Source organism: Pyrus communis, chromosome 3 (genome assembly GCF_041283825.1).
Source record: "Pyrus communis isolate YQ-2024b chromosome 3, ASM4128382v1, whole genome shotgun sequence".
In the NCBI taxonomy this organism is placed as follows: Eukaryota; Viridiplantae; Streptophyta; class Magnoliopsida; order Rosales; family Rosaceae; genus Pyrus; species Pyrus communis.
The window spans coordinates 2,296,151-2,311,511 of record NC_142567.1 but is presented as its reverse complement, the minus strand read 5'-3'; the positions used below and the strand labels follow the sequence as shown (position 1 = coordinate 2,311,511).

The following is a 15,361-nucleotide window of genomic DNA, read 5'->3' as shown; positions in this document are numbered from 1 at the left end:
CTACACCATAATTTGGCTTTAAACCCAAAAAAGTGAAATTTGACAATTTTGAGCACAGACAGCATTTACTTATTCTCTGGAAGTATCGACAGAAAAACTAGGTCTTAAACATGGAAGTGGCAATTTCTCGGGTCTTCAGGAGATAACTTCTGAAAGCTAATAAAATCTAAAGCTAGATATAGATAGGACGATCATATGATCATACAAAGTACAAAACTGTAACGTTTTGAGTGATGTCATGGTTAATTACTTAAGAACTTTTTACTAATTAGGGTTTTGGGAGAAACTTAAAGGCATTGTCCATTGCTTGTTGTACAAGGCATCAGTGCTGCATGCTGCTCAGGGCGACTCAGTGAGTCAGAGGCGAGTCAGATGCACACGAGGGCTTGCGATGATCCAACGGTCAACAGTCAACAGAGGCAGAGATTAATTACTCACTGACCACAAATATTTTGTGATTCTGATATCATCGTTAGTGTCAAATTTGGAGACTAATTAATTAATTAGTTAATAACTAATTGGCATCTTGTGTGATTCTTGATGAAATCCCACATCTTGTATTTGAAGGATGTCACTCGTTATTTACCTCTGTCATTGGCTCTAATAATTCTGCAAATGATTTTGGATTTTTTATTTTATTTTTAGAAACGATATTATCTATACTAAAAGGTTGAGGAGTAAGTTAAAGCTCATAATGAGCTAGTAATACTATCCTTCGTATTTTCGAAGTTGTAGCAAATGATTTGGATTTAAGTACGCGTTTGAGCTAAACATTTTGCGATTGAAAATATTCCTTTTGATCACAAAATTAACAAGGATAACTTAATAAGTCCTTCCTTTTGACTTAGTTGTAGATCTAGGAGACTAACTTCGAGAGTCCAAGTGTAAAACATCCAAGTTTTTTTTTTTGATAAAAAATAGAAAGAAGTTTATTTATTTTTAATTTTCTAAGTGGGGCATTTTGTCAAACATTAGTGTGCTTGTTGTCATTTGCTGAGCCATGATTCACATTACATTCTGTCTAGATCCATGCCAAGTGATGTCGACTCATCTTGTCGATCATACAATTCGTCGAACACTTAGTGAACACACAAGGTTCCATATCAGCATTCGAATGGACCCTAAAGAACATGCCTTGTGTTTTTTTCCAGCCTCTGAGGCCCTATGTGGATTCGTCCATGGACTTAGTGACAACCAGACTTACATGTAAACTTGAACATACACATTCGAGTTTAATAGTCGTTTCATGATTATTCATACTTTTCTTTTTCAGTCTTGCCCTTCAAAGCTTCTCTTGATAAGTGTCACAGAAACACAGATATATTCCTTGTGACAACCAAATTTAATTACATTGAACCTAAACATTCGAGTATACCACTCGTTTCCTGGATCATCATACTTTTCCTTTGAGTCTCGTCCTTGGGGGAATCTCGTGATGAGTGTTATAGAAACGGTTTCATAATCCATAATAATTGGGCTCTAGAACTTATCAACTCAAATTGTTCAAACTTCAAATTGGTCTTCAGAACTTGAATTTTCTCTAGTGCACATTTAAGTAATAATGACTCTTGTTCAAATGTGCACTAGAGAAACCCCCCTCTAGAACTTATTAACCCAAGACTTGAAAATACACAGTAATTGGGCTTTAGAACACAGTAGCCCAATGCATACACTTCATTGGGCCATAAATCTCTACAAAAGATTAAACCTGATGGGAGGATCGTGGGCTATAAGAATATTAGGCAATATGGATCCCGTATCCAACTTAGTAAATTGAGGGAAATACATATAATTACCATCCAATCTATTTTTAAAATGCTCAGTTTCGGAAATTTTCAGATTTGGATTCAGAATTCCAATGGAGGAAACGGAAATTCCATTCCAGCTTGCACTCCGAAGTCTTACATAAGATGTTTCTTCTGTGAAGCGGCATGTGTCATTTCCCAAAAAGGGCCTAAGAAAAATAAAGAAGTGTCGTTGGGTCATAGAAACACTTTCTGGTTTCGTGCTTCTTTAAACACTAATGAATTTCTCTTTTTTAAAACTTCAACGTGTTTATAATAAACGCACTCCTAGCAAAAACGCTGATGAATGGAAATGTCCTTACAACAGATAAATATAACGTCAAACACATTGAAAACCGGAAGAAACATCGATAACCTGTTTTAGGTTTAAAGTTTCAGATAGCTAAGAAGATTAACAGCTTCAAATCTTTAGCTAAAAAGGTAAAGTGAAGGCAGGCTAAAAGTTAGTAGCACAATATACTCAGTGATCATCTATTTGGGCAAAGCTCCAGTTAAGCTCCAGTATGTTTCAGCTCCACGGTAACCACTAAAACAAAGCATCGAAATATATCCAACGATTCTAAATTCTAATCCTTCGAAATAAAAACCTAGTGCTTTCATCTGTGATGATCCCTAAAAGAAACCAGTAAAGCTTTACACTACCTAAAGGGAAGCAGAATGTGAAAAACTAAATGTAAAACCATTGCTAACCGGAAGCGCGTGCCAATCTCAAAAAACATGACTGTCATGCGCGGCCTGGGTAGCGCCTAGCTAGTTTAATTTCTTCAGCCATTCACATTGTTTGTCATGCTGTACATGGTTTTAGTCGATTGAACACGTACTTGCTTTGGTTGGTCTTTTACATTCTCCATGTTGAATTGCTGGTCACGGCATTCGGGTGAGCAAAAGGCACGAAAGGGTCTGCATCGCGCCACGGAATTTTCAGAACACATCAAATTTCAGTTAATTTGCTGCCACAGGCATATAAACAACTCTGCAGTAATGTGAAGTTCAAGTCTATTGACGGAGAATCGAAGTTCAAGTATATTCAAACAACAGAATGGATAGGAGAAGATGAAGAATCATAATCATATTTGCAACTCAAACATTTTTCCTTTCTACTATACTTCTTTGATTTTCTCAGCCGCCAAACAGAAATTACCCAATCACACAGCGAAAATAGTACTAATGATGATAATTCCACAAGGAAAACAGAAGCATAAAAGAAAGTAAAAGAGAAAAGAAAAAATTTTCACAATTAAAATATAGGAAGAAGAATTATATATCTCAAGTTCACAACTCAAAATTTTCCTTGATTTTCTCAGCAGCCAAACAGAGATCAAACAATTACACCATAAAATTCTTTACTACAACGATAATTTCAAAAATAAAAGAAAAATATCACCTGAGTAGTGAGGAAAAGAGCAACATGCACAATTAAAACAATAGAAGAAGAAGACTTATAAATTAATTACAACGCAAATTTTTCATTGATTTTCTCAGCAGCCAAACGGAGATAAAAAAATTTACACAATGAAATTCCTCCTATAACGCTAATTTTTAAAAACAAAAAGAAATCTCATACGAAATCAGTGAAGAAACCTTACCCGTACATGAACACGTCCTCGTTGTGAGGTAGCTTCCGGTGACAAAAGAAGCACTGCTCAAGGAACTCGTCAACCTGCGCCGCGCGTCCCATCCGCGCAGTCTCCGGCGACGACATCCTCAAAACCGAAGGCGGAGATTTCTCAGCCTCCGGCGACGGCTTCAAAGCCTTCGCGCCATTACCAAAACCCGCACGGACGTGGCGCCGGGGATCGGAGCCCTCGGACGGCGGCTTCGGCGGCAGGAGGTGGTGGTTGGACACTCCGGCGTCGTCGAAGCTCGACGAGCCGCCACTCCGCGAGCGCTTTGCCGACATTGAGATTGAAGATAGAAGATTGTAGGGATTTGGGAAGATTGAGAAGAGAACTTGGAGGTTTAAGAGTGTACGAACAAACAACTACGAAATTGCCCATATCAACACGTGTGTCTGTGTTGTGCGTTGTCGTTTCTCCTTTTCTCGGTGGTTTTTGGAAGCAGACGTCGAACTGTTTTCACACCATCAAACGATATGCCCTTCATCCAAGTCCGGATACTTCTACACCTTTCTTTTCTCACCGTTTCGTTGCTTCCTCTCCACCGCTTCCTTCCTCTGCAGTCTGCACCGCTTGCGTTTTTGCCCTTCCTCTCCAGCTGTCGGCCATCGCAGCGTCTTCTGGCATTTGCTCTCTCTCCCTTCTTCTCTGTTGGTTTCTGTTGCTGTCAACAAGGTATTTCATCGGCCTGTACCAGCTGCACAGGAAATTCGAGAGATCGATGCGGATGGATTCTATGGCGGACATCCTAAGAATCTAGGTATATATATTTGTCATGATTTATATTTGCTTCTTTTAGAATAAATATTTTCGTATGGTTAATTTGTTTGCTCAGTGTCTATACATGATATATGTATATATGTATGACATAATTAACACTCTAAAATCTGTTATATCAATCTTCGTCTTCGGCTTCTAAAAAGCACGGTCGGTTTTCTGAGTGCATTGTGTGTGTAACGTGGAGACTTTTACCGGTTTTGTTTTGTTTCTTTCGATTTGGGATTGATTTTGATTGCAATGCAGATGAGTAATTTTACAAAGGAAGAGTTTGTGCATTTCCTGCGCCGCCATAGTACCGGGTTTCTGTATTTCAAGTTGGTACAGTAAGAGGACGGACTACTTCATCCCCGAGGCAAGTCCTTTTACACAAATTCGTGTGGATTACATAGTTGTATACGGAGTTTTTTTTTTTGTTTTTTGTTTTTGGGTAATCCGCTCCTATGCTGCAAACAGTCAAATCTGAACTAAACCTTGTTGCTCTTCTTTCTTTCCTCGCGGGCAGGAAGCACACCAGCGGCGTGCGTTGCGTGATTCTACTGTGTTTTTTGCACTTGACTGGGTGGACAGTTGATCGGAAGATAACTTTGATTCGCCCGGCCAGCAGGCGGGCGGCGTGCTTATCTTGTGTGACAACACTACAGAGCGAGTGGCTCTTCTAGGTGGGCAGCTGTGTGACAACACTCCAGAGAAAGCGGCGCTTTCGTGTAACATAGTGAGATGCGCATGTGTATGAGCTCTGAGATGTGTAGGTAGAAAGAGAAGAAGCCGTTCCAACTGGTCGCACGTAATGCCAGATCACGGCCATATTATTAAAAGCTTGTGGTAAGAATGAGTTTCGCTCTAGTGCCCGAAAATAATATTCTAAAGCTTTCGTATGTTCTCCGTTATTTATGTGGATATGGCCTATGTTATAGAGTATACAACTTCGATCCTTAAAAGCACAACTTTGTTTGTGTTCTTTTTATTTTTAAATGTGATTTAAGCCCTATGATGGGAGTGAATGTCTGATATTGCTGAAAATACACATAGCTACATCTATTTATTTTGATTTAATATTAATTAATTTTATATCTACTCTTAAACCTTTTAAGAGTATATAATAAGCTTGAATTGCTTAATTTGTTAGTTCAAAGTTCCAAATCCATTCATTTGCAGCAAGCAACGAAAAAAGTCACAGAAGGCAAAAGGAGAAAGTTTTGGTTGATGATGTAATTCAAGGCCCTGTTTAACTGTTATTCCTAATTCCAAATTATGAAACTAATACAAATGATATGCATCAGAGTGAAATTAATTAATTGCAAACCATTCTTTAGTTCATGCCAAATCACATAGGCATATCCCATGTTTGTTGATCATTGCAAATTTCAAACTACGAAAAATTCAGAGTAATAAGCAAAAAAAACTCACAATGAGAAGTACAAAGACACAGACAACAATTGATAATTGATACATCTCACAATTTGAAAAATCAGACAAAAACTTTTTCATTCCTTTGCGAAGGATAAAATATCATGTGGATTCAGTTGCTTTCATTTATTTTTGAATAATTTAGAAATGAGTGTGTTAAATTTTGTTCACAGTTTCAAACTAGCAGCGGAGCGTGGACTTCTTTGCTAGTAATTATTATAATACAATATTATGCCATTTTGAATTTAAATTTGAGCTAATTAGAGTGGCATGCCAATCAGAAATCGTTTGAAAGTGTTTTTAAAATGACTGAAAGCGTTTTTGGTGAAAGTGATTTTCGATTCTAAAAACACTTTAAGTGCTTTTTGGAAGGGGAGGTGGATCGTCTGCCCTCCCATTTCCATACTTTCCCCATGCCCTCCTGTTTGTGTGGTCACAGTTAAGTCACGTCAACATTTTATATTCCTATTACTTTTTGTTTTATTATTTCTATAAAAAATTAATATTAATGTTGATGTGACTTAACCGTGACCACACGTCACAGGAGGCTATGGGGAGAGTATGGAAATGGGAGGGCAGACAATCCACCTCCTTTGGAAAAAGCACCAGGTATGTGCTTCTTGCATGAGACATTTAAAGTGCCTTTTCAAATCCACTTAGATTTTTACTAAGGATTGGTTTCAAAAATATTGTAACAGAAAGTGTTTTCAGTTATTTTAAAAGCAATTCTAATCCAGTCTTTTAGTGTTCTGTTGATGAAAGTCTTTATATTAAAAAAGGTTGTTGGATGACACTGTGAAACGGCGTAGTTTTAGTTGTAAAAGCAAGGTCAACAAAGATTTTTCACTCGATGGTCTAATTTAGGATGAATAATTTTGGCAATTTCTTTACACGTTATGCATAATTTTGGCAATTGATTTTCTTGAATTCTTGATTTTAACAGGTTAACATAATGCAACTAGTTCATCCATTATAGCATGAGTGAGTAGTTGGTTTAATATCAAAAAGCTTTTCAATGTAACTATCACACCGTTGAATGATATTATTAATTTACTCATACTATATTAAGTGAAGTCGTGTATCTATTATTAATACGTGAATTAATAGAATACGTCGAAGAATGTAAAAAGTTGAGTGGTTTTATTCTTAAATGCATGGATGCCTTTTGTTATAAGATCTCACACTTGCTGACTGGAAAGTTAAGTTAGGGACTATATCAGACTATCAGTGGTGGATTGCTGCTGAGTAAATAGCTAATTAACACATTTAAGCAAGCAAATCATACATTTTTAACTTCATTAGATTGAATTTGAGGCATGTATGAAGCAAATAAAGATAGTTTCCAGCTTTCCATCATCCCCAATTCTTAAACGCCAATGCAGCTTCCCACTTTTTGTGTTGGGATTCTGTCTGGAATTTGGGAGCCTTGCCCTTGTAACTTGTTCTATGGTACTTCAAGAACAGCGTCCGGTACTTGTACTTATCAACGAACATCTTCCCCTTCTCCATCATCTCCACAATTTCATTTGCTCGGCTGAAAAATCCGCCCCTCGCGAATATGTAAAGAAGCAAATCCAGGAGCTCCTGATCGAATTGCATTGAGGTGGCAGCAGCAATGGACTTCATCTAGCCCCACAACTCCGTCACTTCTGTATACTTTCCTCCTACAGCAGCATAACCAGTTACAATAGAATGGAAATTTTGTGCATTTGGGGCGTGCCCGAGGCTTCTCATCTTCGCCAGCACCTTCTCAGCATCTTGCATCAATCTTTTCTTGCAGAAGAAATGGATTACGTTGTTCCAGTCGTGAACCCCAGAACCGGATTTCTGCCCTTCCTAGATTTCCCGCAAGAGCTTTACCATCAACTTAGGTTCACCATCCCTGCACATTTGTGTACTAACCTCTTGAACTCCTGATGGCCGGCTTTTGGTATCGTAGCCTCTTTCATCTCTTTGTCAAGTGCAGAGCTCCCTGTGTATCATTTTGAAGCACCCTCGATTGGATCAGCTCGAGTCTAGCTGGATCCCAGCTTTACGAGCATCTCTTAAAAGCAATGCTCCATTTCTCACTTGCTTTGCTTGACAATACGCTTTTAAAAGAGAGGAGTATACAGCCGAACCTGTTCTTATACCAGCCAAGAACATCTCATCAAGAAGGTCATGCGCCTTATCTAACCATACAAGCGATATGCACGAATTAATTACATGAACCAAGGCTGAATCGTCATTGGATGCTGGGGAGTCTTCTTTGTCTGCCTTTATAAGAAACTTTGCCAAATCCTTGGTCTTGTCCGCTTCCAGAAACGCCTTGACTAAATTTACGAATATTTTTTCAGTTGGCTGAAGGATACCACGGTCAGTTGTTACCAATTCGACTTGGATCTTCAACTAACACTCACCGAGCACTTCCTTTGCCTCAGTCTCGAGTCTCAAGAAATTTCTATCCCTAGAAAACTCTTCGAAGGTTAACAAACGGCTACTGATTAATCCATTATCTTCATAATCACATGATTCTCCACAGATAGAACTTTGCCCGGACACAGACCCCGGTCCAAGAGCGGGGTTGTTGCCCATTCTAGCGGCATCAAATACCAGTGTTGCTGCTGCAAGAGAACTTCGTGCTACTTTTGCTTTCCTTAGCATTTCTAAGACCATGTTGGATGCAGAATCTAGATCCCCGAATTTCAAATGGCACGTCAACAAGCAGTTGCAGAATTGCCGAAACTGGATATCTGTAAGGTTGTGCGCTTCATCTATGTATCGTTAAAGTTTCTATTGATTAGCATCAGTTTTGACTCCAATCGAGTCATCATGTCAAGCAGCTGCTCGGCTTTCCTAGTCGTCCCAAACATGAGACAACCAGCCAAAGCGATGTTGAAAGTGTTGGGGTTTAAAAATGCTTCACTACTTTGGAGATGTTTATCTCACAAAAGAGAATGTAATGCAGCAGAATTTGATAGGCAAGAGAAAGAAAGAACACTCAAAGTGTTATACAAATTTTTTATTCTCACACAAACTTAGTACAAAAGGAAACACTTAAACACTCTTAGAAACTTTGTTGCTTCTTCTCACTTCTCACTTGGCACTCTCACTTCTCACTAATTCCTCTCTTGGTTGTTACATCACAAAGCTTAGCAACTCACGTATTTATAGGCAAGGTTTGCCAATTAAGGCATTGCTAGAACTTTCTAGCTAATGCTTAACAACCACACAATTTTACAAGATTCTAGATCTTTCTACAAAAAGCCTTAGATATTTATGTATGCGTTCCACCAACTTGAATTTGCTAGAATTCTCTAGCATGTGCATGAATCTTTCTTTGTGTATGGGCTGGATCAATTATCTTTGGGCCAAGACAAGATTACAATTCAACAGAAAGCAGTAGTATTGGTTTTCATAGCAATCAAAGGTGCACTACACTCCTTATGCGGGTTGATCTTGTTATCTTGGAATAGGTACCTTATCTCGAGTATCAACTCTGCAGCAAGGTAAGCCCCTTGAGCTTTTCAAGACATGTAAGCCAATATTGCAGACCAAGCTGCAACAGGGGGAAATTGTTCCATCTCTACCATCTTTCTCAAAACAGTTGACACAGGAATAGGTAATCCGGCTTTGGCAAGACCAAAAGACAGATAAATCAGCGTCTCCTTCTCTAACAAATTCAGTTTGCTTTTCTCAATAGCATGTTCTACCAACCCATAAGCCTTCTCCAGCCACTGAACATTAAACTCTTTACGAGCTCATTCATAACAGATTTCCTAGGGAACCCTTCCATCTGCATATGCTGCTCATGCAACTTCCAAGCATCACTTAGTCTGTGCTCATCAATTGCATCCTTTATCTCCACAGTTAGTTTAGCCGGGTCTCGAGCTTGGACCAAGATTGTTCCTGCCGTTCTAAAAAACTGTAGGAGCTAGTCGGATGGCTGGCAGGGGCCTAGCACCTTGGCGGCTAGGCGGGGGGTCTAGGCGGATTTATGTATATTTATTATATATATTATATAATATAAGTATATTTGTAAAAATTTTAGGGCTTTTTATGTTAGTTTTATAACATCTACTCAGCCTACATATTTTAATTATTATTGGGCTTTACTTCTTTTCTTGATCAAGATTGGGTTTTGCTTTTCATTTAATAAACAACCTTATTTCTTTATATAAAAATAAATTTCTTATTCCTAGTGACATAAATGTGGCAAATAGATAGCCACATATTTTTTTCCACAACTATCTTCCCACTTTAATTTCCTATCTACCCGTGAAACACAAAATCCCATAAATCAATCTCTCTCTCTCTCTCTCTCTCTCTCTCTCTCGTTCTTTTTCTAGAAACCTTTAGCAAAGCAACCATGGCTATATTCAAATGCGGACACAGATGGGAGTTTCGATGCAGATGCGGGAGTTAGAGTTGCAGATCCAATGAAAGTTCGAGACAACAATAGTTGCAGAGCCTTCAACGCTGGCAAGAATTTCAAACTGCCTTGAGCACCGCCTAGAGTGCCTAGAGCGCCTAGCAAGCGCCTAGGCGGCTACCTAGATACCCACCGACTTTTGTAATGATTTCCCCCAAATCGGATCGGGAGACCACCGCCAAACGCCTAGGCGCCGTCTAGGGCAATTTTTAGAACACTGTTCCCGCCATAGTCGACAAGAAGCTTTCTTTAGGTGTAAGTTTATCATGTTGGACATTTGACTTGGCCAAAGAAGAAGAGCCAAGAAACCCAAAAACTGACCCGACACTTGAATAAGCTCGAAGATGAGATTCCGAGACCCGAGCTACACTATAACTAGCATCAGCAACAAGTAGAAGATATAGAACAGATGGGCAAACTAAAGTTGTCTGACGGCTAAACTTTTTCACAGAAAGCATCTTAACCATACAAAAAATTTACCCTCAACTCACTACCAAATATAACGAGAAATTCTACCTTGAGAAGCAAGCAAGCAAAGGCATTGAAGTGGGACACATGGTTGAGTCCCTTTATCAGCAGCTGGTGAAGAGATTTTTCAATGTGACCAATACATGAGGTGGTACACCACGTAGATTATATGTGTTAAAAGATTAATAACTTAAAAATTAAAATTTTCCACCTGTTGCATAAAAACACGTGATGTACCATCCGTGTTCTCATCGCAACTAAAAATTTCTCCAGCTGGTCATCGAGCTGAGGTTAGTAGATGCACGTTTTATTGGACAGGTGGGCTTATAGTAATTGGATAGGCTTAGGGAAGGTAAAAAAAAAAAAAAAAAGGAAAAGCGTTTTTTTTTCCCATTTTCTTTAAATTAAAGACACGTTTCTTTATGTGTTATCTAATTTTTTTTTGTTTTTTTAACTTAATGTAATTTAAATATTTAAAAATAGTGTGCAGGAGTAGGAAGAGAAAATAAGTATGCAGAAATCGATTGATGCTCTCAAATAGTACTATTTTATCCTAGTACTATGACTATAACAAATAATCACATTATATGGGTCGCTCCAAATTCTGTACGGATCCAACACATCCAAGACTTAGGTTATGGTCTATGTTCTCTCATGATATCAATAAGAAATAATCTCAAATGGTTTTATTAGGAATTTTAGCATTTTAAGAAACTCAGTTACGCATTCATCTCTAAAAAATAAAAAATAAAGATGTAGTGCTAATGAGAATCCAATTCTTTTTTATTATGGTATAAACAAATTATAGTATCAATATATTAGCGATCAACATTGTCAAAATAGTAGTGCTAGCTAGTTTTTAGTTTTATTCTTTTTATTTTTTATTTTTTTTATTTTTTATAGAAATAATAGGATAATTTACATTAATATATTTAAATTACCAAGAAGGGATTCAAATATGAAACCTCGAATTGAAGGTAAGGACAAATGCTCTTAACCAACTATATTAAAAGTCAGTTGCTAGTAACACTAGCTAGTTGCAAGATCCTTAACAAGAATTTTGTTTGTTATTTATTTTGCAAAACAAATTTTATTTTTATTTATTTTTAAATTTAAGTGAGCCATTTAGAAATAATAATTACTCGTTTTGGTTAAGTGACCGACTCTAATCCTTTTTTGTGTTGGTTTTCCTTTTGGTCAAGTGACCGACTCTAATCTTTTTTTGTGTTGGTTTTCTTTCGGTCAAGTGACCGACTCTAATCCTATTTATACCCTTTAAAACCCTAGCAAATTAGCAAAGCTACTACCATATCAAACCCTAGCTAATTAGCTACTACGTACTTCAACAAACTCGATAACTACAAAAATCACCTGCAACCAGAGAAGGAAAAATGGCCATTCTGCCGATGCCATTCTCCATTGTACCACACCATCGTCGCCATAAGCTTGTTTGTAAGGCCAGTTCGGTCATCACAACACATCAACCACAAACCCTTTTCCAAAGAGTCGAGTTTCAAGAGCCCACGCAACATAAACTTGTTAGCGATTACCAAAGTTTGTTTGGGTTGGACGTTCACATTCTCTTGAAAACCGAGCGAAGTAAGAAAGAGTGTTTTGGAGGACAGGAGAAAGAAATTGCTGCTGTAATCCAGAGGTTGGAGGCATTTGCGGAGAGAGCCATAGATTTGGAGACCCAGAAGTTCGAGAATAAAACGAAAGGGTTAGAACTATCAGACGAAGAAAGGAGGACAGTGCAAGATTTGAGCAGAGAGATAGTTAGCAAGTTTTTGGAGAAACCCATCCAGTTCTTGAGGAGCAGTGACGGGGACTTGGAGGAAAAATTGAAGGAACTCCAATTTCTTGCGACTATTCTTGAGGAGTCATGTTAGAAAAGAGGAATTCATGCATGGCTAGCTAGCCGCCACTGCAGAAAAAACCCTCAGACCAAAATTTTGTCTTCGGCTGACGAGACATTCCATGGCACAAAGTTTGTAGCGGAAAATCCATCACTTAAAGGTTTGTCCGACGAAATATAAGCATTCGCTTGGCGAACACAGTTGACCCGACGAAACAAAGTCATTCGGTATAAAGGAGCGTTTCTTGTTCTAAGAACTATTTGTTTGTTTGGATCTTTTGTAGATGTATTCTTGTGATGCCACGAGAATTATTATTTGTTTGTAATTAAATCATGAACAATATTATTATTTTTTTTTTTTTTCTGAACAAACGATATTATCTACACTAAAGAGGAGGAGGTTGGCTTAGCCTCACAATGTGCTAGTAATAATGTGATTCAAATTGAGTTACTTTTCCGCATAATTCATAATATGTTTATATATTTTTATTAATTTACCCTAAAGATATTAACCGTTACATTGTTCACCTTATTATAAAGCGTGATTTAGTGAAATCACAGTTGAAACAGATGTAAAGAATAAGTTAGACCAATTAAAAACACAAAAGAAAAGACGAATTTATGCCGACAAGTATGATGTCTAGAAATAAGTCGTACAAAAAAGGACGAGTCATGTGTAAGTAGGAATTGCAAAATCACATATTGACACGTACAAAAAATCACAGTTTAACACATACAAGAATAAGTGATTAAAAACACGATTGATTATAAGCTTATATAAAAGAAGTCAATCTGTAATCGACTTATATACAAAAATAAACCACTAAAAACACGAAGGGATGAATTTATAAACTTATATTCTTATATTCTTACCCGGGTGATGTTAGCAAATGAGACGACGAGGTTAAACTCCTGAAGCTGTTTGAAGTCGTTGAAATCGGCTTCAAAGAGACGGCCGAATTTGTTTTCATGAGAAGGATGCTTCTTGAAAAGATTGAAAGAATCTTTTGAAGATGATTCATCACGGCCATGGAAAGGCAGCGGCCAAATGCCTTCGCCGCCGCCGTGACCATTCTGCTGGCTCATTCTCTGTACTTGTTCGCCTCTGCTGCCCAAATAGCCTATCCAACTTATTCATATCCGTCTGTTTAATTAGAAGCACAAACATAATTAACTCACCAAATTAGCAATAAAGCACAAATATTCAACAGAACGGAGTTGAAGTATGTTATTCCTTAAAAGCGGCTTGGAGAACTTCGGGGCTGAATGCTCTGAAAAAGGATTCGGGGTCTTGGCCTCCGGATGAGTGAAAACGCCGCGTACTCTCCGGGCGTAGAGACTGTTTTGAAGAGTTCGACAATATGGAGCTTTTCATTCTCGTCTCTATTGAGCACATAAAATGGGGTGCTTGCTGGAATCCTAAAGAGATCTCCACGTTCAAGATTGTGGCTCTCTTTCTTCTCCCCCCTCACCGTAGTAATTGTTGGTCGGCCTTAATTCCAATAAACAAGGTAAAAAAAATTGATCAAAAAAGAAAAGAAATGGATTATGTGGCTGGGATTCCAGTAATTCACAATAATTAGAAGAATTACTAACAAGTGACCTACTTACCTTGGAAAACAAATAGGATACTATCCGCATCAAGATGAGTCGGAGCAACGAATGCATGACGCTCCGTGACAAGAAACCCGACTCGAAAGTTCTCAATCCCACGCAGAAGATCAGACCTTTCGTTGAATTTCTGCAGAACCTGAACCCTACCTTCCTCGGTTTGAATTCTCGTCTCGAAATGCTGGTCTTCGAAGAAGTAAGGATTCTCGTCTCCTTGTTGCTGGTGTTGTTGTTGCCCTCGCCCCTCGAACTCCTCTCTCTCTCCTGTGTAAAAACTTCCCCCTTCTCCTCCTCTTCCTCCTCCGCCTTCCGACCTCCGCCGCTGCTCCTCCTGCTCCCTCTTCGGCTTAATGTAGTCCTCGCACTTCCTCTCGCACCGTTGCTTCTGCCTCTCATCAAACCCTCGCTGGTGTTTGCACTGGTGCTGGCACTGCTTCAGTTCCGGATCTTCCAAAACCACAGCGGCCGCAAAAGCACTCAGAACAAAAGCAGACAACAGCAATAAAACCATGAAAACCTTGCTTTTCAACTCCATGGCTTTTTTCTAATAACGCAGAAATTATTTTTTTGCTTGATCTTGTGTTTGATGGAGATGATGAACGCAGGTGCCTCTATAAATATGGAGGGATTATGGGATAAGGAAGTGGGATCGAAGCCATGCATGGCGACGAGTGTCCGATTTACGTGCCGATCGTTAGATCAATCCAGAGCTCCAGTGGAGACTACTTTGGTATGCCTCGTAAGCTTTTGTAGCAGCGGTTTCTGGTTTTGGATTTGCATTGAATTGTTTTGCGTTGTACTTCAATTGCTTGGGACTGACAAAAGGTCGGGGGATTTTTATTTGGGGAGTTTTGGTGGGCATGCAAAAAGGATGCGACGTCTGATCGGTGTCTTCTGCAGCGCTCACCATGTCCATGTGAATCACATGGCAGTCGCCTGTACGGACATGTAAGGTTCTAGCTACCAAACAATTTATCTATTGACTTCCTCCATTTTTTTCTTTTCTTTCTTATTTAATTTTTTTTCTTTGTCAGAGAATTCTCTCACTACTATAGCTTGCAAAATTCCGTTACTGAGATCAGTGTAATCATGTTGATTAGAACAAGTGTTTTTTTTAACTATAAATTTGAGTTAAATTTTTATATACGTTTTTAATTATATTAATATTAATATCGTCACACATAATGTAACGTAGTTGATTCCTCATTATCTGTATTAGCTCATGATTTCTTTAATAACTATGCTCATAAGCGTTTTTACTAAAAACATAGCCACTTGAGAAAAAGGTCACAATGCTTTTCATCTGCAATGTGTTTCTCCAGAAAGCGTTAAAAATGATCTTCTAATCTCCTTTAAGATTGTTTGCCAAACATATCCAAATGCGTGTTGCACTATTTAAACACAATTT

At 38.3% G+C, this 15,361-nt stretch overlaps 1 protein-coding gene and 2 pseudogenes across 1 annotated transcript; all 3 read right to left on the bottom strand.

The window, feature by feature from the left end:
- Window positions 1–2,296: 2,296 nt before the first annotated feature.
- On the bottom strand, window positions 2,297–3,858 carry LOC148697737 (uncharacterized). The gene is made up of 2 exons (XM_088690217.1): window positions 3,392–3,858; window positions 2,297–2,705 (listed from the first exon to the last, which is right to left on the bottom strand). The coding sequence occupies exons 1-2, from the start codon at window positions 3,703–3,705 to the stop codon at window positions 2,570–2,572; spliced, it is 450 nt and encodes a 149-aa protein (XP_088546343.1). The 5' UTR covers window positions 3,706–3,858; the 3' UTR covers window positions 2,297–2,569.
- Window positions 3,859–6,961: 3,103 nt separating this feature from the next.
- On the bottom strand, window positions 6,962–10,477 carry LOC137714638 (pentatricopeptide repeat-containing protein At1g03100, mitochondrial pseudogene; annotated as a pseudogene).
- Window positions 10,478–13,107: 2,630 nt separating this feature from the next.
- On the bottom strand, window positions 13,108–14,488 carry LOC137714887 (vicilin Jug r 6.0101-like; annotated as a pseudogene).
- Window positions 14,489–15,361: the final 873 nt, after the last annotated feature.

Coding starts and splice junctions, on each gene's coding strand:
- LOC148697737 (XM_088690217.1), bottom strand. CDS start 3,705: ATGTCGGCAAAGCGCTCGCGGAGTGGCGGCTCGTCGAGCTTCGACGAC. Junction 2,706..3,391: donor GAGGACGTGTTCATGTACGG/GTAAGGTTTCTT, acceptor GGCGCGATGCAG/ACCCTTTCGTGCCTTTTGCT.